This window comes from Erythrolamprus reginae, chromosome 12, assembly GCF_031021105.1.
Source record: "Erythrolamprus reginae isolate rEryReg1 chromosome 12, rEryReg1.hap1, whole genome shotgun sequence".
Classification (NCBI taxonomy): Eukaryota; Metazoa; Chordata; class Lepidosauria; order Squamata; family Dipsadidae; genus Erythrolamprus; species Erythrolamprus reginae.
The window spans coordinates 21,140,473-21,167,861 of NC_091961.1; the positions used below are offsets into that span (position 1 = coordinate 21,140,473).

The 27,389-nt window shown below is 46.3% G+C and overlaps 1 protein-coding gene across 1 annotated transcript; it reads right to left on the bottom strand.

The window, feature by feature from the left end:
- Window positions 1-983: 983 nt before the first annotated feature.
- On the bottom strand, window positions 984-26,995 carry LOC139174680 (doenitin-1-like). The gene is made up of 5 exons (XM_070765193.1): window positions 26,837-26,995; window positions 25,807-25,986; window positions 20,931-20,972; window positions 4,924-5,094; window positions 984-1,051 (listed from the first exon to the last, which is right to left on the bottom strand). Exons 1-5 carry the CDS (start codon window positions 26,892-26,894, stop codon window positions 984-986), a joined length of 519 nt encoding a protein of 172 aa, XP_070621294.1. The 5' UTR covers window positions 26,895-26,995.
- Between the last annotated feature and the right edge of the window lie 394 nt (window positions 26,996-27,389).

The following is a 27,389-nucleotide window of genomic DNA, read 5'->3' on the forward strand; positions in this document are numbered from 1 at the left end:
TCAAGCACAAAGCTCCATGTATGTGAGTGGCAGTTTGTGCAAATGGAGTTGTGTGTATCGGCTGGTCATATGAAACTCTTTCTGCCTACCACTCAATCAAGCTGGAAAAGTAGGGGATCACTGTTATAAATCATGGTCAATCCACACTCCGTGGTCCTCTAATTCCAGCTTGAAAGCCAGTGGTAGGTTGGAGTCCATGTCATTTCTAAGACTATTCTACTTCTTAACTGCTCTTTCCTGTCTGGAAATGTTCTTCATATTTAGCTTACTTTTCTATTTTTCTAATCTGATGTCAGGTTCACATGTCCAAATGTTGATTCCTTGACTGGGAATGCTGCAATAGTCATAAGACGTTAAGGTCATTAAACACAGTTTTCAGAGTCCTTGTAATTTCAAATGGCCATTACCCTATAACAAAACGTTCGTGATAACCCATGCTTTCTTGATAATGGTAGCAATTACTTTTAATTAGGCACAAGCATGCTGCTTGACCAACCTCTCTGCTTTTTTGCCCAATATTCTCTTCCTTTCATATATCCTCTCCTCTAAGTTCACTTTCACCCTCTTTTATATTATCACATGTTTATTTTTCTTCCTATGTATTTGTGTATTGGACAAATGAATAAATAGATAGATAGATAGATAGATAGATAGATAGATAGATAGATAGATAGATAGATAGATAGATACATAAAATCTATAGATTATGTCCTCCTTCCCTATTTGAACATTGGGACATCATGTTCCTCTATCAACGTCTGCATCTCATCATTTCTCTAAGAGATTTCTGAAATTACAGGGTGACTCTGCAGCTGCTCTCTTTTACCAAAAAGGAGTGTACAGCCCTCTAACAACACACTGAGTAATATGTCCATTTGAAAATCAATCTTAAATGTATCAAAATAATTTAGAAATGAAGTTGCACAGACAGAGATAGACAGCATGGAATGAAGATGCTTTTATTCAAAAGGTTATGACTTCTATCACGAAACAGCCGGAGGAGAGTCTGTTTCTTCAAAAGGCCAGAATTTTGAGTATATTGGTTCGTATGCTAAAATGGTACAGGGGATGTTGTGGGAGGGAAAAGGAGAAGAGAAGAGACGGGTAGGGAAGGGAAGGGAAGGGAACAGAGAAAAGGAGAAAGAGAAAGAGAGGAGAGAGAGGGGAAGGAAGGAAGGAAGGAAGGAAGGAAGGAAGGAAGGAAGGAAGGAAGGAAGAGTTATTATGAATCCATCAAAGGTAATACACATTTCCTATAGCCTCTCTTCCCATCTCTACCTGGACCACCTGGGCAATCTGCTGCCATAACTGACCTTCTGCCTAGTATTGTAGAGCACACCTTTAGCTTTTCCTAAAATTCCTATCCCACATTCCACCAAAGCATTTTGAACTCCATATGTTCTCCAATTTTAGAACATGGAAGGTCACCCATGAATTCTAACCATGGCACAAAGATAACAAGTTGTCAATGGTTGATGTTGCCTTTGTCCCATGCCTGCCGCATAGCAGAGGCAAAGCCACCTTAGCTGTTCCGTTTTAAAGGAGTTTCCTCTCTGGTTATGGTACCCATTGTGCCATCAACATAAGGGTGGAAACTTCAGTGACAATGTGTTTGATAAAATGGTCAGGCATTTGGATCTACAAGCTCCTTTCATTGCTTTCGGTCATCTACCCCCCATGGCTGAGGAATAACTTTTTTCCTGAAGCCATTCAGTTTTGAGGAGGGGGAGACTTTGGGGTTTTTTTCATCTGGGCTTTTAATAGTTATCCAAGATATTTGAAGATTAGTGAGCCATGGAAGGTTTGCATCAAAGGTGTAAAATCAAACTCAAGGCCTGGGTCTCGCCCATGGGGCACCCTGCAAATATCAAAGGACTGACCTGCAGTGGCACGGATTTGGGGTGCTGGTCAGTGGCAGCGGCCAGCATTGCAGTGGTTATTCTTGCTCAGAGATTCAGACATTTGGTTACTTGGACCTCCATGCTGGACTCTGCTAGAACTTTTAGAACTTAGCTGGCCTGGAGCTTGGCACCACCTTGCTGTTGATTGTTTTTAGTTCACTGGCATTGGATTTTATTAGAACTAAATCAAGAACTATCAGCCAATTTAATGATTTCCTATGTTATTTTTGTCTATGTCTTTATGTTTTATGTTTATTGTCTTTAGCCAATTTTAGGGGGGTTAATTATATATGCCTGTGACTAATAGAGTGAAGGGATTATTTTACTAGTGTTTTAATTAATTATATTTTTAATTAACTATTGGGGCGGGGGTTTAGTGATGACTATTGGAATGAATGGGGTGGATTGAATGGGGGTGGATGGGATGGATGGGGTGGGTGGGATGGATGGGGTGGGTGGGTGGGATTATGGGGTGGATGAGGTGAATGGATATGATATGAATGAAATACTTGGCGCACCTGACGCTGGAGAGGCAGGAGGGGAGGAGGCAACTATCTCGGGGGTGACAGAGGGTCGGAATATTCCGGTCTTGCTGGGGAGAGGCAGATATGGCGGGAAGGAGGGATTGTTGCTTAATAACGATCCCTTCTTCCGGCTCCATGAGCTCAACCCAGGGTACTGGTGACGAGTGTAATGGTGGGATTCCCCGTTCGGGTTCGGTTCGGGTTCAGCCGAATTTTGCATGAAGTTCGTCCAAACTTGCTGAACCCGAACACCATTGGGTTCACCCATCACTAGTTATGACCTATAAAGCCCTTCATGGCATCAGATCAGAATGTCTCCGGGACCGCCTTTTGCTGCACGAATCCCAGTGACCAGTTAGGTCCCACAGAGTTGGCCTTCTCCAGGTCCCGTCAACTAAACAATGTCATCTGGTGGGCCCCAGGGGAAGAGCCTGCTCTGTGGCGGCCTTGGCACTCTGGAATCAACTCCCCCCCGGAGATTAGAACTGCTCCCACCCTCCTTGTCTTCCGTAAACTACTCAAGACCCACCTATACCGCCAGGCATGGGGGATTTGAGACATCTTTCCCCCAGGCTCTTTATAATTTTTTTTAGGTATGTATGTGTTGACTGGTTTTAATAGGATAGGGTTTTAGTTATTTCTTTTAATATTAGATTTGTGCCACTACAATATTGTTTTTATCATTGTTGTGAGCCGCCTCGAGTCTTTGGAGAGGGGCGGCATACAAATTTAATAAATAATAAAAATAATAATAAAAGTGCCCATGCCAGAAATAATGGTGCCCTCCCAAACTCCAGCAGTCCTTGGAAGAAGCCGATTATCTAGGCCCTCAGCAGTCAGGATTCAGGCCCGGCTACAGCACGGAAACTGCTTTGGTCGCATTGATGGATGATCTCTGGCAGGCCCGGGACAGGGGTTTATCCTCTGTCCTGGTGGTTCTCGACCTCTCAGCGGCTTTTGATACCATCGACTGTGGTATACTTCTGCGCCGGCTGGAGGGGTTGGGAGTGGGAGGCACTCTCCTTCTGTGGTTCTCCTCCTACCTCTCCGGTCGGTCGTAGTCGGTGTTAGTGGGGGGTCAGAGGTCGACCCCTAGGCTTCTCCCTTGTGGAGTGCCTCAGGGGTCGGTCCTCTCCCCCCTGCTATTTAATATCTACATGAAACCGCTGAGTGAGATCATCCAAGGGCATGGGGTGAGGTATCATCAGTATGCGGATGATACCCAGTTGTACATCTCTACCCCATGTCCAGTCAATGAAACAGTGGATGTGATGTGCCGGTGCCTGGAGGCTGTTAGGGTCTGGATGGGTGTCAACAGATTCAAACTCAACCCTGATAAGACAGTGTGGCTGTGGGTTTTGCCTCCCAGGGACAATTCCATCTGTCCATCCATCACCCTGGGGGGGGAATCATTGACCCCTTCAGAGAGGGTGTGCAATTTGGGTGTCCTCCTCAATCCACAGCTCACATTAGAGAAACATCTTTCAGCTGTGGCGACATGGGTGTTTGCCCAGGTTCGCCTTGTGTACCAGTTGCGGCCCTATTTGGACCGGGAGTCACTGCTCACAGTCACTCATGCCCTCATCACCTCGAGGCTCAGCTACTGTAATGCTCTCTACATGGAGCTACCTTTGAAAAGTGTTTGGAAACTTCAGATCATGCAGAATGCAGCTGTGAGAGCAATCATGGGCTTCCCTAAATATGCCCATGTTACAACAACACTCCGCAGTCTGCATTGGTTGCCGATCAGTTTTTGGTCACAATTCAAAGTGTTGGTTATGACCTATAAAGCCCTTCACGGCGTCGGACCAGAATATCTCCGGGACCGCCTTCTGCTGCACGAATCCCAGCAACCAGTTAGATCCCACAGAGTTGACCTTCTCCGTGTCCCGTTGACAAAACAATGTTGATTGGTGGGACCCAGGGGAAAAGCCTTCTCTGTGGCAGCCCCGGCCCTCTGGAACCAGCTCTCCCCAGAGATCAGAATTGCCCCCACCCACCTCGCCTTTCGTAAGCTCCTTAAAACCCACCTTTGTCACCAGGCATGGGGGAACTGAGATATTCTTTTCCCCTAGGCCTATACAATTTATATATGGTATGTTTGTGTGTGTGCTTTTTTGGTTTTTAATAAAGGGTTTTTTAGTTATTTTAAATATTAGATTTGTTATATGCTGTTTTTATTATTGTTGTTAGCCGCCCCAAATCTACAGAGAGGGGTGGCATACAAATCTAATAAATAAATAAATAAATAAATAAATAAATAAATAAATAAATAAATAAATAAATAAATAAATAAATAAACAAACAAACAAACAAACAAACAAACAAATAAATAAATAAATGATAAAGTTTCGGGGGCAGAGGGTTGCAGAAGGCCATCTCAGGTAAAACCGCAACTACATGGAAACTTGAAATCAAGTTTGACACTCCTGAAATATCTAAGAGAGAAGTGAAGGTATGATGTCTGTGGTTAAGTATGTAAAATGTCTGGAACGTACCAACGACATCACATGCCAAAACACACTCCTTGTAGCTTCCAAAACTGCTTCCATCGCCTCCGCAAGCATGGTAATTAGATGTTTTGCATTTAAATTCTGTAACATCATAATAAAATCGAGTACTAATATTATAGCACCATCCTCGTAGGTAAATTGCTGTACATCTCTTGTCTGCAGCGGAAAGATAAAAAATAAGGTGAAGGACAACCCCTTCCCCATAATTTCTCCTTCATCATCTGTGCAGATTCTCTGACATCCAGCTCATTATTATTTCAAAACTGCTTTTTCAAAGGGAAACAAGATTATTTTGGTTTTTTTAACTTCAGGAAGAAGAAGAAAATGTTTTGCTGCTCATTTCATTTATTGGATTTATATTTCATTTATTGGATTTATATGCCGCCCCTCTCCGAAAACTCGGGGCGGCTAACAACAATCATAAACAATGTACAGTAAAAAATCCAATACTAAAAAACTAACTTAAGACCCCTAAATGTATAAAACCAACATACGTACAAACATACCATACATACAGTTGTATCAGCCTAGGGGGAGAAGAAGTCTTAATTCCCCCATGCCTGGCGGCAGAGGTGGGTTTTGAGTAGCTTACGAAAGGCAAGGAGAGTAGGGGCAATTCTAATCTCTGGGGGGAGTTGGTTCCAGAGGGCCGGGGCCGCCACAGAGAAGGCTCCTCTCCTGGGTCCCGCCAAGTGGCATTGTTTCGTTGACGGGACCCGGAAAAGACCCACTCTGTGGGACCTAACTGGCCGCTGGGATTCGTGCGGCAGAAGGCAGTTCCTGAGATAATCTGGTCCGGTGCCATGAAGGGCTTTATAGGTCATAACCAACACTTTGAATTGTGACCGGAAACTGATCGGCAACCAATGCAGACTGCGGAGTGTTGGTGTGACATGGGCATATTTGGGAAAGCCCATGATTGCTCTCGCAGCTGCATTCTGCACGATCTGAAGTTTCCGAACACTTTTCAAAGGTAGCCCCATGTAGAGAGCGTTACAGTAGTCGAGCCTCGAGGTGATGAGGGCATGAGTGACTGTGAGCAGTGACTCCCGGTCCAAATAGGGTCGCAACTGATGCACCAGGCGAACCTGGGCGAACGCCCCCCTCGCCACAGCTGAAAGATGTTTCTCTAATGTGAGCTGTGGATCGAGGAGGACGCCCAAGTTGCGAACCCTCTCTGAGGGGGTCAATGTTTCTCCCCCCAGGGTAATGGACGGACAGATGGAATTGTCCTTGGGAGGCAAGACCCACAGCCACTCCGTCTTGTCTGGATTGAGTTTGAGTTTGTTGACACCCATCCAGGCCCCAACAGCCTCCAGGCACCGGCACATCACTTCCGCTGCTTCGTTGACTGGACATGGGGTGGAGATGTAAAGCTGGGTATCATCGGCGTATTGATGATACCTCACCCCATGCCCTTGGATGATCTCGCCCAGCGGTTTCATGTAGATGTTAAATAGCAGGGGGGAGAGGACCGACCCCTGAGGCACCCCACAAGGGAGAAACCTAGAGGTCGACCTCTGACCCCCCACTAACACCGACTGCGACCGACCGGAGAGGTAGGAGGAGAACCACTGGAGAACAGTGCCTCCCACTCCCAACCCCTCCAGCCGGCGCAGAAGGATACCATGGTCGATGGTATCGAAAGCCGCTGAGAGGTCAAGAAGCACCAGGACAGAGGACAAGCCCCTGTCCCGGGCCCGTCAGAGATCATCCATCAACGCGACCAAAGCAGTTTCCGTGCTGTAACCGGGCCTGAAACCCGACTGCTGGGAACCTAGATAATCGGCTTCTTCCAAGGACCGCTGGAGCTGGAGTGCCACCACCTTCTCGACAACCTTCCCCATAAAGGGAAGGTTGGAGACTGGACGATAGTTGTTGAGTACGGCTGGGTCCAGGGAGGGCTTCTTGAGGAGGGGGCGCACGAGCGCTTCTTTATAGAGTGTTGGAAAAACACCCCTCCCCAAGGAAGCGTTGGTAATCTCCTGGGCCCAGCTCCGTGTCACCTCTCGACTGGCCGAAACCAACCAGGAGGGACACGGATCCAGTGAACAGGTGGCAGAACTCACAGCTCCAATGGCCTTTTCCACTTCATCAGGTGTCACCAAGTCACCGAGTCTTCGGAGAGGGGCGGCATACAAATCTAAGTAATAAATAAATAAATAAATAAACTCCTCCCAGACAGATGGACAAAGACGTTTAGCCCCAGTCACCTCGACTGACTCGTTGTCAGTCGACTCTGTTTTACAATTGGAGTCGAGGTCGGCCCGGATCCGAGCGATTTTATCAGCGAAAAACGTGTTAAAGTCCTCGGCACTACTCTGTAAGGGCTCCCCAACTCCCCCCTGATTAAGAATGGAGCGGGTTACCCTAAACAGAGCGGCCGGGCGGGATTCCGCTGATGCAATCAAGGCGGAATGATACGCGCATCTTGCCGCCTTGAGCGCCACTTTGTAAGTCTTAATAAAAACTCTTACAAGTGTTCGATCGGATTCTGACTTACTCTTCCTCCATCGCTTCTCTAGACGTCTCTTCTGGCGCTTCAACTCCCGGAGCTTCACTGGTTGTGATAGCAGAGATGATGGTGGATTGAAGGCAGCGGTGGGCCACCATTCCCGGTGCCACCAGAATGGACTGGGAGCGCATGCATGCATGGGCGGCAAAGGATTCGGCTTCTGTGCATTCATAGGAGAAAAAAAGGCTGAAAATCAGAGGAAATCATGTACGATACTGCCACCATTATGCCGCCTGCCCCACCGCCTGCTGCCTTCTCTGCCACCTGCCCTAACCAATTGCCTGTCCGCCACCCGCAGACCGCTCTAGGAAGCGGCATGTTTGAAGGAACGCTCTGCCACCTACTGCCTGCCTTACATTTTGGGGCCTCGCTCCAGTGGTTGTGCAATGGCATTTTCCTCGCCGTGCAGAGAAGGTGGGATGAGGTGCTTGGAGCAGGCCGGGTGGCCCTTAGCTCCGGCCGTACGGTTTGCTCTCTGCTCTCTTGCACCGCAGGCATATCTTATCTATCTATCTATCTATCTATCTATCTATCTATCTATCTATCTATCTATCTATCTATCTATCTATCTATCTATTCGATTTTTATGCCACCCTTCTCCCTAGACTCAGGGTGGCTCACAACATGTTAGCAATAGCACTTTTTAACAGAGCCAGCCTATTGCCGCCACAATCCAGGTCCTCATTTTACCCACTTCATAAGGATAGAAGGCTGAGTCAACTTTAAGCCGATGATGAGATTTGAACCTCTCACCTACAGAGCTACAGTCAGCTTCAGTGGCTTGCAGTACAGCACTCTACCTGCTGCGCCACCCCAGCTTGGCGCAGCTGGTGACACCCTGAGTGATTCGTGGTCTTCGGGAGCACAGCACTGCTTCCAGAGGCCACAACTGGCTTTAGGGAAGTTTCCTGAATCCCCAGAGTGCAAAATATCCCAATGGGAAAACTGAAAGTTTAGAGAAATGGACTTCTGGTTTGCCCATTGTGCTGTTTTTCACACGCAGGGCTTCATTAAGCTTCCCTGAAGCCTCCGGAGTGTGAAAAACAGCACAATGGGTAAACCGGAAGTCCATTTTTCTGAACATCCGGGTTTCCTGTTTGGCCATTTCTTCAATGTCTTAGGCTTCAGTGAGGCCTCTGTGCATGTGTGGGGGTAGGGAGTTGGGCGCACACAACCTTTTTGTATGTGAACTATAAAGGGTTCACCATCACTGTTTTAGCATATTGCCAGTTATATGCATTATAGTAAATGGTCTGTGGCTTCATCAGTCGCTCCCTTGGCAAAAAGGCAACCTGACAGCTCCGAGGGGGCAAAGGGAACGGGGTGGCAGGGAAAGAGAGATCGACGCAGAGCTTGGGCCATCAGTCAGCCCTCAGAGGGAGTGTCAACAGCTCCCAGGTGTGGAGGTGGCTGATGAGGAAAAGGAGGAACATCTGGGTGCAATGCCTGAAGTGTGGATGCACGAAAGGTGGAGAAGAGGAGAGCAGTGGAATTCTATGGGCTAATCCTTGGGATGGAAGAGCCACCGCTGCTAGAGAAGCCCTAATCTAGCATTGCGGATAAAAGGTAGGGGGCAAACTACTATTCATCTCCCTGCTGAATGGACTTGTTAGCCTGTATTAAGATAGGGACCCAGATCTGCATGGCAATTTGACTCTAGGAAATATATATTTCTCAGTAAACCCAGTTTAGTCAGTTCTTAAGAGAGAGAAAACCACTTGGAGAGAGTTGATTAGGTTTGCATAGATTTTTTTCTGAGCCTGGTCTGCTTTAATTGAAGTTCTCTTCCTGAATTTAAATAAAATATGATTGCTTTCCAGGCAGGGACACGGAGAAACCATAAAGTTAACCTTGGGTGGTCAGGCATTCACCCCTTGAGCATATCATTTTATTGATGGATGGATTTGATTGATATGCCACCCATCTCACCCTGCAAAACAATAAGGGTTTTCCTTGGTTAGAGGCAGGCAGAACTTTGGTATCCATTGTGAATTTTGGGTGCTGTCACAAGATAGTCATGGAAGAGCCTGGCCATAATCTGCTCAGCTTTGTGTGGTTCTTTTTTCTGCAGATCCAACTGAATCAAGACAGTGTTTTTTCTGTCCTCACTGTTTTTACTTTTATTTTACTTTTATTTTACTACAATATGTTTTTACTCCAAATGAAAAGGCTTATCGAACTACATGTGCCACTCACGTCTTCCAGAGGTAAACGAAAAAATAACATACCTGTCTCGATAAAGAAACTACAAACCAAAAAAATATCCCTCTGGCGTAGAAACAAAAAAAGCCCAGTAACCAACTTTAAAGTCCGTTACAAAAGCATATGCCAAAGAATAAGAGCAGAATGCCTCAACTATCACAACAAACAAGAGGAAAGCCTCCTTCGCACCAAGTCCAACCGAACTTTCTATAACTTCGTCAACAACAAACTCAGTGACTCCAGACCTATTCCACCACTCGTAGGACCCAATAACAAAGAATACCATGATGACTCATCCAAGGCCAACCTCTTCAACTCTTTTTTTGGCTCTGTTTTTGTTAACAGCAATGGTTCTTCCCCCATCTTCGCAAATCGCACCTCTAACCCACTAAAAAACCACTGTAGACAATGTAGAAAAAGCAATCCGTGACCTCAAACCCTCCCTATCTGCCGGACCAGATGGTCTCTGTGCATACTTCCTAAGGAAACTTTCTTCTGCTCTCGCTGAACCCCTAAGCATTATCTTCCAAAAATCCTTCAGGACCAGCACGCTCCCCAAGCTGTGGTCAAAAGCAATAGTCATCCCCATTTTCAAAAAAGGAGACCCTTCACGAGTGGACAACTACAGACCAATATCTCTCTGTTGCGTCCCTTGTAAAATCATGGAATCAATTATAAATTGACAAATCACCCTCTACTTAGAATCTAATAACCTACTCTCAAACAAACAATTTGGATTCAGAAAGAAACTATCCTGCAACCTACAACTGCTTCACTGCAAAAACATTTGGACTACCCTCCTCAACCAAGGAAAATCCATTGATGCAATTTATATAGACTTTTGCAAAGCCTTCGACTCAATGGTCCATGACAAACTACTCCTAAAACTCAAATCCTATGGCATCTCAGGACTCCTCCACAACTGGATTACTGCATTCCTGTCAAGCAGGCAACAAATTGACAAAATTGGTAGAGCCATCTCCACACCCGCCCCTGTCATAAGCGGCGTTCCCTATGGAAGCGTACTAGGTCCTAATCTCTTCATTCTGTACATCAGTGTTTCCCAACCTTTTTGGAGCCGCGGCACATTTTTCATATTTTCAAAATCCTGGGGAACATGGAGGGGGGGGCGCTAAAAAAAGTTTGGACAAAAAAAATCTCTCTTCCTCCCTTTCGCTCTATTTCTCTCTCCCTCCCTCTTTCTCTCTCTTCCTTCCTTTCTCTCTCCATCCCTCTTTCTTTCTGTCTTCCTTCCTTCCTCTCATTCTGTCTCCTCCTTCCTCTCTCATCTCTTTCCTTCCTCTCCCTCCCTTTCTCTCTTTCCTTTCTCTCCCTCTTTCCTTCCTATCTCTCTTTCTTTCTCTCCCTCCTTCATTCAATTTTCTCTCCCTCCCTTTCTCTCTCTTTCCTTTCTCTCCCTCTCTCTTCCTTTTTCTCTATCCTTTCTAGTTCTTACTCTTTCTTTCTCTCCCTCCTTCATTCAATTTTCTCTCCCCCCTTCCTCCCTCTTTCCTTTCTCCCCCTCCCTTTCTCTTCCTTTTTCTCTATCCTTTCTACTTCTTACTCTTTCTTTCTCTCCCTCCTTCATTCAATTTTCTCTCCCTCCCTTTCTCTCTCTTTCCTTTCTCTCCCTCCCTTTCTCTTCCTTTTTCTCTATCCTTTCTACTTCTTACTCTTTCTTTCTCTCCCTCCTTCATTCAATTTTCTCTCCCCCCCTTCCTCCCTCTTTCCTTTCTCCCCCTTCCTTTCTCTTCCTTTTTCTCTATCCCTTCTACTTCTTACTCTTTCTTTCTCTCCCTCCTTCATTCAATTTTCTCTCCCTCCCTTTCTCTCTCTTTCCTTTCTCTCCCTCCCTTTCTCTTCCTTTTTCTCTATCCTTTCTACTTCTTACTCTTTCTTTCTCTCCCTCCTTCATTCAATTTTCTCTCCCTCCCTTTCTCTCTCTTTCCTTTCTACTTCTTACTCTTTCTTTCTCTCCCTCCTTCATTCAATTTTCTCTCCATCCCTTTCTCTCTCTTTCCTTTCTACTTCTTACTCTTTCTTTCTCTCCCTCCTTCATTCAATTTTCTCTCCCCCCTTCCTCCCTCTTTCCTTTCTCCCCCTCCCTTTCTCTTCCTTTTTCTCTATCCTTTCTACTTCTTACTCTTTCTTTCTCTCCCTCCTTCATTCAATTTTCTCTCCCTCCCTTTCTCTCTCTTTCCTTTCTACTTCTTACTCTTTCTTTCTCTCCCTCCTTCATTCAATTTTCTCTCCCCCCTTCCTCCCTCTTTCCTTTCTCCCCCTCCCTTTCTCTTCCTTTTTCTCTATCCTTTCTACTTCTTACTCTTTCTTTCTCTCCCTCCTTCATTCAATTTTCTCTCCCTCCCTTTCTCTCTCTTTCCTTTCTCCCCCTCCCTTTCTCTTCCTTTTTCTCTATCCTTTCTACTTCTTACTCTTTCTTTCTCTCCCTCCTTCATTCAATTTTCTCTCCCTCCCTTTCTCTCTCTTTCCTTTCTCCCCCTCCCTTTCTCTTCCTTTTTCTCTATCCTTTCTACTTCTTACTCTTTCTTTCTCTCCCTCCTTCATTCAATTTTCTCTCCCTCCCTTACTCTCTCTTTCCTTTCTCTCCCTCCCTTGTTCTCCCCTGGGGCTGCCTGTGCCTGCCCTGCACCACCCAACACGGACGGACAGCCTCCGGTCGTCGGTTCGTCGCCCCCCACCCCCCCACGGAGGGAGAGCAGGCTGGCGAGGGCGGTAGATCTGCGTCACCAGCCACTGGAGGGAGATCGGGCTGGCGGGGGCGGCGAATCCACCTCCCCAGCCGGGTGGAGGGAGATCGGGCTGGCGAGGGCGGTGGATCCGCGTCCCCAGCCGCGCGGAGGGAAATCCGGCAGGCGCGCCTCTGGAAAAGCCTACAGGGAACGGTGCCCGGGGCCGCTTTAGCCGCCCGCCCGCCATCTCCCCGCGACTGCCTGCGCCGCTGCAGCCGCCCCCCCCCCGCTCCCACCGCCAGTGCCCTCCCGCCGGGCCCCAAAGGACACTTGCCAACAACGACACGGCCAGGTGTGCCGAAGACGACGTCAGGGAAGCTTCAGCTGGGCGGGGCGCTGCCGTGCCGGTGCTTCCGACCTCCCGGTTCCTGCTCGATGCCGCAGTTTCTGGCGCTCTCCTGCTGGGCTCCAAAGAAGGAAGGCGGGAAAAAGGCGCGAAGAATGGAGCTCTCCTTCTTCCTGCCTTCCTTCTTTGGGGCCCAGCAGGAGAGCGCCAGAAACCGCGGCATCGGGCAGGAGCCGAGAGGTCGGAGGCACCGCAGCGCCCCGCCCAGGCGGCACACCTGGCGGTGTCTCGCGGCACACTAGTGTGCCGCGGCACACCGGTTGGGAAACGCTGCTCTACATCAATGATCTCTGCGACCATATCGAAAGGAACTGTGTTCTTTTTGCCGATGATGTGAAACTTTTCAACACCACTGACAACACACTCACTCTCCAAAAAGACCTGGACTTTGTCTCAGACTGGTCTAACACCTGGCAACTTCATCAACCAACAAATGCTCTACCCTCCACATTGACAAAAAGAATCCTAATTGCACATACGAACTGAATAAACAATCTCTCACTGCCAACCCACATTCTGTAAAGGACCTTGGAATACTAATATCGAATTACCTAAGTGCTAAAGGCCACTGCAACAATATCACCAAAAAAGCCTCTAGAGTTGTCAACCTGATCCTACGCAGCTTCTGCTCAGGCAACCTCACCCTACTCACAAGAGCCTACAAAACTTTTGCCAGACCCGTCCTAGACTACTGCTCATCTGTCTGGAACCCATGCCACATATCAGACATCAACAGCCTTGAAAATGTCCAAAGATATTTCACCAGAAGAGCCCTTCACTCCTCCTCTCGAAACAGAATATCCTACGAAAATAGACTAACAATCCTAGGCCTAGAAAGCCTAGAACTACAACGCCTAAAACACGATCTGAGCATTGCCCACAAGATCATATGCTGCAATGTCTTACCAGTCAATGACTACTTCAGCTTCAACCGCAATAACACAAGAGCATGCAACAGATTCAAACTTAATACGAACCGCGCCAAACTTGACTGTAAAAAATATGATTTCAACAATCCAGTTATCAAAGCTTGGAACTCATTACCAGACTCAATTGTGTCAACCCCTAACCCCCAACACTTCTCCCTTAGACTCTCCACGATTGACCTCTCCAGGTTCCTAAGAGGCCAGTAAGGGGCATACATAAGTGCACTGGTGTGCCTTTCGTCCCCTGTCCAATTGTCTTTCCTTTCTTTCACCTATCTTATATATTCTCTACCTTTCATATATCCTCTCCTCTAAGTTCATCTTCACCCTCTTTTATATTATCACATGTCTATTTTATTCCTATGTATTTATGTATTGGACAAATGAATAAATAAATAAATAAAACAAATATTTGAATGCCAATGAGACCTTTCTGGAATACACAGAAATATTCTGTGCATCACTTTAAAAAAATGCAAATACTGTAATTTTAAAAATAAGAATGAGAAAGGGAGGTTGCTTATGAACACTGGTTTTGTCCAACCCCCTACTTGGGAAGGAGACCCTACACTACTTCAGACAAATAGTTATCTAACATCTTCTTAACCCTGCTGTTCTGTTCGGGTCGTATGCGACCCGAAGCCAAGTTTGAGTCCCTGTAAAAAAATTTCCCTGCATATCTGAAACTTGAAATTTCATGACTTTTCATCATTTCAGGGGTTCTCTCTATGAGAATTTTTTTTGGGGGGTGGGGGGCTTAGTTTTTGCTGGGCAAAAAAAGGTACAAATCTTCTGTTCCCGGGTCACCCTGACCCGGACCGAAAACTCTTCATTTGCAGTGCTTATGTTTGGTCTTTTTGAAAGCTTTTTTCACTTGGAAAGTAGTCTGAACATTTCTGCACACAATGATATGAAAATTGAAATGAAAAAAGTAAATCTTATTGGTTTATTTTGCGGATATAATGCATGCCCCCCCCGTTTTTGTGAATTATTTTCAATTTATGGATAGTTTTGCTTGCAAAATGCATTCTATTTTACTAAAGTTGGTGTGGGATTGGTAGCTTGAACATTTCTGAATATAAGAAAAATATAAAGGAACTGAAAAAAATGATTCTTATTGGTTTTTTAATATCAGAAATAAGGCCTCCACCCCCCTCGGCTGCTTGCAACCATTTTCACTTTTTATTTTTTTATGCTCCAAATCCGAAATATTCTTTAAAATCTTAGGCATTCATTTACTCAATTTAACAATGCTGATCATCAAAAAATATTTTTGGGGTGGTGGCTAATTGTTTTCTGGGCAAAAAAAAATCATAACTTCGAGTCTGTTTCTGTTCGTATATGACCGGACCAAAAATAATTTTTTTAGGTACTTGAATTTGATCTTTTTGAAAACTTTTTCAACTGGAAAACTAGTTTGAACATTTATGAACATAATGATATGAAAATTGAACTGGAAAAATTGAGACTTATATTTTTATTTTGATCAAAAAGCCCCTCCCCCCATCCTTTTTCAATTTCGTGTCAATTTCTATTTTTTAAGGCTACAAATCCCTAAGGAATTTTCCCCCAAAAGGTTTGATATACTAAATTGAACATTTCTGAATATAAGAAAAATATAAATGAACTGAAAAAAATGGTTCTTATTGGTTTATTTTTGCCACAAAAGGGCCACCCCACACACCCCGGCCTTGCTATGTGCCATTATTGTCACTGTTTATACATATTTGTCTAGAAATATTTGGAATATCCTTTTGAAAATCAACCACATTGTAGCCAGAGAACTAATTTTATGAAAAAAATCCATTTTACTAAAAAAAAGTATGTAAGTTTGAAATTAACAGCATAATTTTTATATAAATTGAAATAATTGAACACGGGGGGAGGCATACATTTATGTGCAAAATAAACCAATATGCATCAATTTTTCCAGTTCAATTTTCATATCATTATGTTCAGAAATGTTCAAGCTACCAATCCCACACCAACTTTAGTAAAATAGAATGTATTTTGCTAGCAAAACTATCCATAAAGTGAAGACTATTTTTAAAAAACGGGGGGGCGTGCATTTCATCAACAAAATAAACCAATATGCATCAATTTTTCCAGTTCAATTTTCATATCATTATGTTCAGAAATGTTCAAGCTACCAATCCCATACCAACTTTAGTAAAATAGAATGTATTTTGCAGGCATAATTATCAATAAACCTAAAGAAAATTCACAAAAACGGGGGGGGGGCATATTTATGTGCAAAATAAACCAATAAGGATTAATTTCTTCAGTTCAATTTTCATATCATTGTGTGCAGAAATGTTCAGACTACTTTCCAAGTGAAAAAAGTATTCAAATTGACCAAACATAAGCACTGCAAATGAAGAGTTTTCGGTCCGAGTCAGGGTGACCCGGGAACAGAAGATTTGTTACTTTTCTTAAACAGAACAGAACTTCCAGTGTTGGAGCATTCACAACTTCTAGAAGCAAGCCGTTCCTTTGATCAATTTCAATTCAATTTAATTAATTTAAGGAATGTAATTAATTTAATTTAAGTACAGGAGGTTTGTTATGTTTGAGTAACTGGTCAGAACAGTCCTGCCTATTCTCCACTATCATAAGGGTAAATCTCACTTGGCCATGCTTTTCCAAATTGCTTTGATGCCACGGGCTTTGATGACCTCTGGTGTTAAAACATCATATAAACAGAAACTGTAAATTGGATGCTAGAGAAAGAAGCTGACAGAAACGCAGGCAGTCTTCAACTTAAAACAGTTCGCTTAGTGACTGTTCAAAGTTACAATAGCTTTTATCGAGGCACTTGGGGTGGTGGCCAGTGGGAGTGGCTGCTGTCTTGGGGGGGGGGAGCCCAGCAGAAGCTTTAAGAACGTGCTGGATGGAGCCTGCTTGTGTCAGCTGGGTGGGATGGGAGGACTACATGGATGTTTGGACCTGCTGGACGATAAAATCACGAAAGAGAAATGAGAAAGATGGAACTGGTTGCTTGGGAATTGCTTGGGAATTGGGACATTGCTAATATGAACTTGCAAATGACTATCATTGTCTGTCCCTCCCCCCTCCTCCCCCCCCTACTGACTTCTGTGCACTTCTATGCACTTTATTGAAGACCCACGCCCCCTAGTGGACCGGCTGGGAAAAAAACAGCAGCTTTTTAAGACCTTTTTAAAGTCCTTTAAGATCTAAGACTTATTGAAGCCATACAAAGACACTTCACCTGGACCGACTGACTAACCGATGTTTAACTAACTAATAATTAGTATTAAGATCTGATTTTTACTATTTTACCATTTTTACCATTTTATACTACTAATTATTAATTTTGTGAATTTTTCAATTTCTATTTATATGTATTTATATTGTGCCACATTTTATTAGCTTTTTACTTATTACTAATTTAATCTTTTTTAATATTGGGAGGGTTCGCTAATTAATGGATGATTGGAATGGAGTTAATCTTGTGCATGGAATGAATGATTGGTATGAGTGTGATGGTTGGGGTGGGTGGGAGTACAGTATGGATGAGATGATTGTGAGTAGTATGAATGATAGGTTTGGCCCACCTGACACTCGGGAGACAGGAGAGGAAGGGGCACCGATCTCTGGGGTGGCAGAGGGCCGGAATATCCCTGTGTTGCTGGGGAGAGGCAGATACGGTGGGGGCCACAGAGTTAGCCGTTCCAGGGGAATGAGAGACCGTTGCTTAATAACGGTCCCTTGTTCCGGTTCTGTGAGCCCAATCTTGGGTACTGGTGATGAGTGTAACTCTGGCCCTGGACTCAGGTTGCTGCTGCTCAATGCCAGGTCGGTGGTAAATAAAGCTCTCCTCATCCGGGATCTGATCCTGGATGAGGAGGCCGACCTGGCTTGTATTACTGAAACCTGGCTGGGCCCGGAGGGAGGTGTCCCTCTCTCTGAAATTTGTCCAGCCGGGTTTCAGATATGGCATCAACCTCGACCCCAGGGAAGTGGGGGAGGAGTGGCTATTATAGCCAGGGAGAGCCTTTGCCTGCGTAGACTCATTGCTCCGGAAATTGCAGGTTGCGAGTCTCTCTTGCTGAAGTTGGACTTAGGGGTTCAGGTGGGCTTATTTCTCACGTACCTGCCTCCCAGCTGCGTGTCAAAAGCCCTGCCTGTGCTACTCGAGGAGGTAGCCGGGTTGGCGGTGGAGTTCCCCGGACTCATTGTCCTGGGGGACTTCAACCTGCCGTCACTCGGTGAAACCTCTGGGCTGGCACAGGAGTTCATGGCCACCATGACAGCCATGGACCTGACTCAAGTAGTACAGGGTCCGACTCACGAGGGAGGTCACGCACCTGACATGGTATTCCTTTCCGAGCAATTGAGCAATGGTCCGAGACTAAGGGGCTTAGAAGCGTTGCCTTTGTCATGGTCAGACCATTTTCTGCTACGGCTTGACTTCCTGGCTCCAATCCTTCCCCGCAGGGAGGCGGAACCAATGAAGATGTTCCGCCCCAGACGCCTGATGGACCCAGAGGGCTTTCAGACGGCGCTTGGGGTTATTCCAGAGGCACTCGTCCACAGTTCGGTGGAGTCCCTTGCTGAGGCCTGGAACAGGGCTGCGGCAGGGGCTCTTGACCGGATTGCGCCTTTGCGACCTCTCCGCGGCACTAGACCCCGTAGAGCCCCATGGTTCAACGAGGAGCTCCGGGTGTTGAAACGCCAAAAGAGACATCTAGAGAAGCGATGGAGGAAGAGTAGGTCCGAATCTGATCGAACACTTGTAAGAGCTTTTATTAAGACTTACAAAGTGGCGCTCAAGGCGGCAAGATGCGCGTACCATGCCGCCTTGATTGCATCAGCGGAATCCCGCCCGGCTGCTCTGTTTAGGGTGACCCGCTCCCTTCTTAATCAGGGGGGAGTTGGGGAGCCCTTGCAGAGTAGTGCCGAGGAGTTTAACACGTTTTTCGCTGATAAAGTTGCTCAGATACGGGCCGACCTCGACTCCAATTGTAAAACAGAGTCGACTGACAACGAGTCAGTCGAGGTGACTGGGGCACGTACTTGTCCACCTGTCTGGGAAGAGTTTGATCTGGTGACACCTGATGAAGTGGACAAGGCCATCGGAGCTGTGAGTTCTGCCACCTGCTTACTGGATCCGTGTCCCTCCTGGTTGGTCTCGGCCAGCAGGGAGGTGACACGGAGCTGGGCCCAGGAGATTACCAACGCTTCCTTGGGGAGGGGAGTTTTTCCATCACTCTATAAAGAAGCGCTTGTGCGCCCCCTCCTCAAGAAGCCCTCCCTGGACCCAGCCGTACCTAACAACTATCGTCCAGTCTCCAACCTTCCCTTTATGGGGAAGGTTGTCGAGAAGGTGGTGGCACTCCAGCTCCAGCGGTCCTTGGAAGAAGCTGATTATCTAGGTCCCCAGCAGTTGGGTTTCAGGCCTGGTTACAGCACGGAAACCGCTTTGGTCGCGTTGATGGATGATCTCTGGCGGGCCCGGGACAGGGGTTTATCCTCTGTCCTGGTGCTCCTCGATCTCTCAGCGGCTTTCGATACCATCAACCATGGTATCCTTCTGCGCCGGTTGGAGGGGCTGGGGGTGGGAGGCACTGTTCTTCAGTGGTTCTCCTCCTACCTCTCTGGCCGGTCGCAGTCGGTGTTAGTGGGGGGTCAGAGGTCGGCTCCGAGGTCTCTCCCTTGTGGGGTGCCTCAGGGGTCGGTCCTCTCCCCCTTGCTATTTAACATCAACATGAAACCGCTGGGTGAGATCATCCAAGGACATGGGGTGAGGTATCATCAATATGCCGATGATACCCAGCTTTACATCTCCACCCCATGCCCAGTCAACGAAGATGTGGAAGTGATGTGCCGGTGCCTGGAGGCTGTTGGGGCCTGGATGGGTGTCAACAGACTCAAACTCAACCCGGATAAGACGGAGTGGCTGTGGGTTTTGCCTCCCAAGGACAATTCCATCTGTCCGTCCATTACCCTTGGGGGGGAATTATTGACCCCCTCAGAGAGGGTCCGCAACTTGGGCGTCCTCCTCGATCCACAGCTCACATTAGAAAACCATCTCTCAGCTGTGGCGAGGGGGGCGTTTGCCCAGGTTCGCCTGGTGCACCAGTTGCGGCCCTATCTGGACCGGGACTCATTGCTCACAGTCACTCATGCCCTCATCACCTCGAGGTTCGACTACTGTAATGCTCTCTACATGGGGCTACCTTTGAAAAGTGTTCGGAAACTTCAGATCATGCAGAATGCAGCTGCGAGAGCAGTCATGGGCTTACCTAGGTACGCCCATGTTTCACCATCACTCCGCAGTCTGCATTGGCTGCCGATCAATTTCCGGTCACAATTCAAAGTGTTGGTTATGACCTTTAAAGCCCTTCATGGCATCGGACCAGAATATCTCCAAGACCGCCTCCTGCCGCACGAATCCCAGCGACCGATTAGGTCCCACAGAGTGGGCCTTCTCCGGGTCCCGTCAACTAAACAATGCCGGTTGGCGGGTCCCAGGGGAAGAGCCTTCTCTGTGGCGGCGCCGGCTCTCTGGAACCAACTCCCCCCGGAGATTAGAACTGCCCCTACTCTTCCTGCCTTCCAAAAACTCCTTAAGACTCACCTTTGCCGTCAGGCATGGGGAAACTAAACATCTCCCCTGGGCATGTCAATTTATACATGGTATGCTTGTGTGTGTGTTTGCTATTACATGGGGTTTTTCTTAAATCGTTAAATATTTTAATTAATTGGATTGTTGTGACTGTTTTTACTTGTTGTGAGCCGCCCCGAGTCTTCGGAGAGGGGCGGCATACAAGTCCAACTAATAAATAAATAAAATAAATCATTATTCACAATTATGATCTTTGCAGCACCCCACTGATCACATGGTCAAAATCATGGTTGCAGTATCCCAAGGTCATGTCATCCCCTTCTGTGACCTTCTCACGAGCGAAATCAAGGGTTCATTTAACAGCCGGGTTACTAACTTATCTAAGGGGACGATTGACTTAACAACTGTGGCAAGGAAGGTCATAAAATGGGACAATATTCACTTAACATAAGACTCGCTTAATGACAGAAATTTGGAACTCAATTGGGATTGTAAGTCGAGGACAACCAGTGGACGGGAATAGGTCGATCACATCCCTGCTGTTCTTGTTACTGATGGTCATAAGCCTGTCTCTTGTGATGTGATACTATTTTGTGTACAGAAACATACACACACTTTTGCTATGAGTCCCTGTAATATACCTTACAGACAACAGCATACGTACCTTTGTTCTTGACGAAACGTTCAGTCACATCATCCATGTATTCTAAGAAAAAGAGACAACTGAGTGAGTATTAGATTAAAATACCCTGCTTGGAAACAATATACAAGAAGTCTTCAACTTACAACCGTTCCCTCACTGACCACTCAAGATTCCAAAGGTGCTGAAAACCGTTGCAGAATCCCCCTGGTCACGTGATCATCATTCAGATGCTTGGCAACTGGTTGGTTCAGTGGGGGGAGGGTTTGTCACATGATTCCCTTTTGCGACCACATGACAAGCAAATTTGATGGGGAATCCAGATTCATTTACCAACCAGGTTTACTAATTTAAGAAATGCATTCATTTGCTTAGGAACCATGGCAAGAAAAGTCGTAAAATGAGGAAAAATTCACTTAATGAAAGTTCAACTTAGCAATGTAAATTTGGGGCTCAGTTGTGGTCAGCGATCCCCGTAAGCTGTGCGCGTGCGCACATGCGCACCCCAAAATACCCCCCGCGCACCCTTTTCCCCGGGCGTGCACTTCCCATCCCCCTGCCAGCCCGCGGGGGGATGCAGGGGCAGGGAGGTGCCGGTAGTAGAAGAGAAGGGAGCCGTGGCCGCCCCTGCCTCCCCATGGTGCCTCCGGCCCACTCGCGCCCCTGGCCTCTGAGCCCTGCATCCCGCTCGCCCGATCCGCCCCCTCTGCTCCTCCGCCGCCTCCTGCCTTGGGGCGTGACTTCTCCCGCGGCAGCTGCGGTGGCTTCTCCTTCTTCACTTCTGCGCTCACAGCCAGGAGGCTGCGAGAGAGGGTTTTCTCCATGCGCTTCAGGAATGCCTGCCCCGCCCCTCTCACAGCCCCTTCGCTGGGAGCGCTTTCGTCCAGAGCTTTCAGCAAGGGGGCTGCAGTAGAGGCAGGGCAGGCATTCCCGAAGCGCTCGGAGAAAGCGCTCTCGCAGCCCCCTCACTGACAGAGAGAGGGAGAGAGAAAGTAAGTGAGAAAGAGAGAGAGAGAGAAAGGGGGAGAGAGATAGCAAGAGAGAGAAGAGAAAGAAAGCAAGAGAGATAGAAAGAAAGAGTGTGAGAGAAAGAAAACAAGCGAGAGAGAGCAAGAGGGGGAGAGAGATAGAAAGAGAGGGAGAAAGTGAGAAAAAGAGAGAGAGAGCACGAGGGGGAGAGAGAAAGAGAGAGAAATGACTCTTGATTTAAAGCACATGGTAAGAAGCACCCAAATAATAACAGAGAGAAAAAACCCCAGCCGTTTGTTTGTGTGTGTGGGGGGGGGGGTGAACTCTTGAACCATTTCCAATAGCTCACCTGTTATTGGAAATGGTTCAAGAGTTCACACACACACACACAAGGGGGGAGGAGACAGGGATGGAAAAAGAGGAGAAGATAGTAATAATAGTAATAGATTTTGATTTTGTTTTATTCTTAATTTCTTTTAATAAAAAAGAAAAGAATTTTTTTCTTATTTATTTATTTATTTATTTATTTATTTATTTATTTATTTATTTATTTATTTATTTATTTATTTATTTATTTATTTATTTATTTATTTATTTATTTATTTATTTATTTATTTATTTATTTATTTATTTATTTATTTATTTATTTATTTATTTATTTATACTTCTAGGCTGGCCAGTCCCAAAGGGACTGCCGCTCAGACACTATGCTTTTCCGCCCACACCGGAAAAAAATTAGAGGGAACATTGGTTGTGGTCATAACTCAAGGACTACCTGTACTTTATTTCATTTTCAATAAATATCAAAGACAGGAAAATATTAATAAGCCCAAATACGTTTTCTAAACTTTCATTCAGGAAACATTTCTCACTGCAATAACATTGTTGAATAAAATGGTTGGTTTTTATATAACATCCTATGTGGATTAATGAGGAGCTTAAAAGTAAAAAAGCATAATTTTAATATAGCCATGAGAATGTTCAGCATTAGACCAGAAAAGAAAAAGAAAAACAGGAACATCCATAAATGCTAAATATTATAGTGATTAGGCTCATAATCGAGGAGTGACATGAGGGGAAAATGTCGTAACACTTTATAACATTTGACAGCTTGTTAAATACAAGCAGAACAACACAGGCTGCCAATCAGCAATTACCAACAACCGTGTCCCTACAACAGCCCCTAGAGCAGGGGTCCCCAAACTTTTTACACAGGGGGCCAGTTCACTGTCCCTCAGACTGTTGGAGGGCCGGACTATTAAAAAAACGCGTGAACAAATCCCTATGCACACTGCACATACATTATTTAAAGTAAAAAACAAAATGGGAACAAATACAATATTTAATATTTATTCTTCCTTTCTCTCTCTCTCCCTTTCTCTCTGTCCTTCTGTCTTTCTAGTTCTCTCTCTTTCTCTCTGTCCTCTCTCTCTCTTTCTTTCTCTCTCTTCTCTCTTTCTCTCACTCACTCTTTATATCTCTCCCTCTTTCTCTCTCCCTCTCTCTCTCTCCCTTTCTCTCTCTCTCCCTTTCTATCTCTCCTCTTCCTTTCTCTCTCCCTCTCTATCTTTCCCTCTTTCTCTCCCCCCTCTTTCTTTCTCTCTCTCTTCTCTTTCTCTCACTCTTTCTCTCTACCTTTCTTTCTCTTTCTCTCTCTCCCTTTCTCTGTCCCTCTTTCTTTCTCTCTGTCCCTCTCTTTCTTTTTCTCTGTCCCTCTCTTTCTTTTTCTCTGTCCCTCTCTTTCTTTCTCTCTGTCCCTCTCTATCTTTCTCTCTGTCCCTCTCTCTTTCTCTCTGTCCCTCTCTTTCTTACTCTCTGTCCCTCTTTCTTTCTCTCTGTCCCTCTCTTTCTTTCTCTCTGTCCCTCTCTTTCTTTCTCTCTGTCCCTCTCTTTCTTTCTCTCTGTCCCTCTTTCTTTCTCTCTGTCCCTCTCTTTCTTACTCTCTGTCCCTCTCTTTCTTACTCTCTGTCCCTCTTTCTTTCTCTCTGTCCCTCTCTTTCTTTCTCTCTGTCCCTCTCTTTCTTTCTCTCTGTCCCTCTCTTTCTTTCTCTCTGTCCCTCTCTTTCTTTCTCTCTCTTATCTCTGTGTGGGGGGGGAGGCGGCTGCTTGAAAACCCCTGACCTCCATCGCCTCCCCCCCACGGCACAAGGCGAGCACACCTCGCCGCTGACACAGGCGGCGGGGACTGCCCTGTCCCCGTCCCCCTTGCGCAAAACTACGCAGCCCCAGATCGCTCGCTTCTCCAGCCAGCAAAGCCGACTGCCCGGCTTTGCTGGCTGATGCAGGAAAGGAAAGCCTCACATTTAAAAAGCACGCCACTTTCTGGGACTGCGGCGCCGTGGTGGCCTTCAAGCGCGGCCCTTCGCGGCGCCCCCCACCCGTTCCTGCAGGAAGAGATCGGGCACTTTACCGGGAGGTGGAGGCGGCGTGGGGCCGGACGCTGGGTGCCAGGGAGGGCGAAGGCGTGGACGCGCCTCTCAGCTGCAGAGCGGAACGGGGATGGAGATCCGCGGCGGAGTCCGGCGCTGGGGCCATGCGGGACCGCTCATCCAGGCGCGCGTGGACCGGCAAGCCTGGATGAACGGTCCCGCATGGCCCCAGGCTCCCAACGCCGGACTCCGCCGCGGATCTCCATCCCCGTTCCGCTCTGCAGCTGAGAGGCGCGTCCACTCCTTCGGCCTCCCCGGCACCCAGCGTCCGGCCCCACGCCGCCTCCACCTCCCGGTAAAGTGCCCGATCTCTTCCTGCAGGAACGGGTGGGGGGCGCCGCGAAGGGCCGCGCTTGAAGGCCACCACGGCGCCGTAGTCCCAGAAAGTGGCGTGCTTTTTAAATGTGAGGCTTTCCTTTCCTGCATCAGCCAGCAAAGCCGGGCAATCGGCTTTGCTGGCTGGAGAAGCGAGCGATCTGGGGCTGCGTAGTTTTGCGCAGGGGGACAGGGCAGTCCCCGCCGCCTGTGTCAGCGGCGAGGTGTGCTCGCCTTGTGCCGTGGGGGGGAGGCGATGGAGGTCAGGGGTTTTCAAGCAGCCGCCTCCCCCCCACACACAAACTTAGCCATGGTGCACTTAGCTGTGACTTTCAGTGGACAGTTTTTCACTCACCGCGGAGGAGGAGGGGAGGAGGAGGTGGAGAGGCAAGGGGGCGGGGAGGAAAGCGGCCCTACAATTGGCCAATTTCTTTCTCGCCTTTAGGGAGAGGAACTGTTGCTGCTCTGCCATAGGGCAGCAACAGTTTCTCTCCCTAAAGGCGACAAAGGAAGGGGCCAATTGCAGGCCCGCTTTCCTCCCCGCCCCCTTGCCTCTCCACCTTCTCCTCGCTGAGCAGCCGACCGCAGTGAGTTGACAGGAGATTCGGGAGCTTATTTTATCGACCAGTAAAATCTCGTGAGCTTGCCACGGGCCGGTTAAAAGACCTCGTTGGGCCGCATCCGGCCCGCGGGCCGTAGTTTGGGGACCGCTGCCCTAGAGGGATGCCGGAACATAACAATAAATTAAACAGAATAGTAGTAATAATGTAGGTCAGGGATCTACAACCTTGGCAACTGCAAGATTTGTGGACTTCAATTCCCAGAATTCCTGTGCTATCAGAGGAATTCTGGGAGTTGAAGTCCACAGGTCTTAAAGTTGCAGAGCTTGGAGACCCTTATGTAGATAAAACAAAACTAAGTGATAATGGTTAGAGTAGTGATAGCGAACCTTTTTTCTCTCAGGTGCCAAAAGTGTGCGTAAACGCTATTGCATTCTCACGAGTATCCACACTCAAAATTCAATGTCTAGGGAGCGCAAAAATGGCTCCCCCCCAGGCCCTCTAGAGGCCGGAAATGGCCCATTTCATGTGCGTTTTAAATAAACAGATTTAAAAGGCACATTTCATGTGCTTTTTAAATAAACAGATTAAGATTTCAAATGTTTGCAAGTCTTTGCAGCTGCTTACCAAATTTTTTACAGGTGTTAAGGCAATCACTCATTGTGAGAAATCTATTTTGATTGCCCTTGCAACCTCCATAAATGAAGTTCCGACATAGTTTGCTCTTGTAATCGTAGTAAATCCTTTGCAAAAAAGCTTTGCATTTTCCTGTGATTGGTGGTAATTTGCATTTATCTGGTAGAACTCCTGGAAAGTATTTGAAAATAGAAGAACAAAATATTGCAGAAATTTAATCTTAACGTGAAAAACATCAAGTCCCTGAACTGAAGGTGTGCAATATGCACTTTAAACTTCATTTTGAAAAGAGAAACAACATTATTTGAAGATTTGTTTGTGAAATTACAGCAAAATACATTTACCAGTTAACAAAAGTTAATTCTTATTCAGTTCCTGTATTTAGTTAGTTAAGCTCTTTCATTGAACTGTAAAACTTACCAATTTCTCTAGTTTTACCCAATGCACTAAACAACAGTAACTAATATATATTATTAAGCTAGCACTGAATAAATAATCTAGTTAAAGATTGCCTAACGACCAATCTGCCCAAGAGCAAGAATGTTACATAGAAACATAGAAACATAGAAGTCTGACGGCAGAAAAAGACCTCATGGTCCATCTAGTCTGCCCTTATACTATTTTCTGTATTTTATCTTAGGATGGATATATGTTTATCCCAGGCATGTTTAAATTCAGTTACTGTGGATTTATCTACCACATCTGCTGGAAGTTTGTTCCAAGGATCTACTACTCTTTCAGTAAAATAATATTTTCTCATGTTGCTTTTGATCTTTCCCCCAACTAACTTCAGATTGTGTCCCCTTGTTCTTGTGTTCACTTTCCTATTAAAAACACTTCCCTCCTGGACCTTATTTAACCCTTTAATATATTTAAATGTTTCGATCATGTCCCCCCTTTTCCTTCTGTCCTCCAGACTATACAGATTGAGTTCATTAAGTCTTTCCTGATACGTTTTATGCTTAAGACCTTCCACCATTCTTGTAGCCCGTCTTTGGACCCGTTACCTGTTAAGTCTTACCTTTCACTAAGGCAAATTGTCGGATCAGCAGAAGGCAGATGGGGACCCAGATCTGCATGGCAATTTGACTCTAGGAAATATATATTTCTCAGTAAACCCAGTTTAGTCAGTTCTTAAGAGAGAGAAAACCACTTGGAGAGAGTTGATTAGGTTTGGATAGATTTTTTCTGAGCCTGGTCTGCTTTTAACTGAAGTTTTCTTCCTGCATTTAAATAAAATATGCTTTCCAGGCAGGGACACAGGGAAACCATAAAGTTAACCTTGGGTGGTCAGGCATTCACCCCTTGAGCATATCATTTTATTGATGGATGGATTTGATTGATATGCCACCCATCTCACCCTGCAAAACAATTAGGGTTTTCCTTGATTAGAGGCAGGCTGAACTTTGGGACCCTTTGTGAATTTTAGGTGCTGTCACAAGATAATCATGGAAGAGCCTGGCCATAATCTGCTCAGCTTTGTGTGGTTCTTTTTTCTGCAGATCCAATTGAATCAAGACAGTGTTTTTTCTGTCCTCACTGTTTTTACTTTTATTTGAATGCCAATGAGGCCT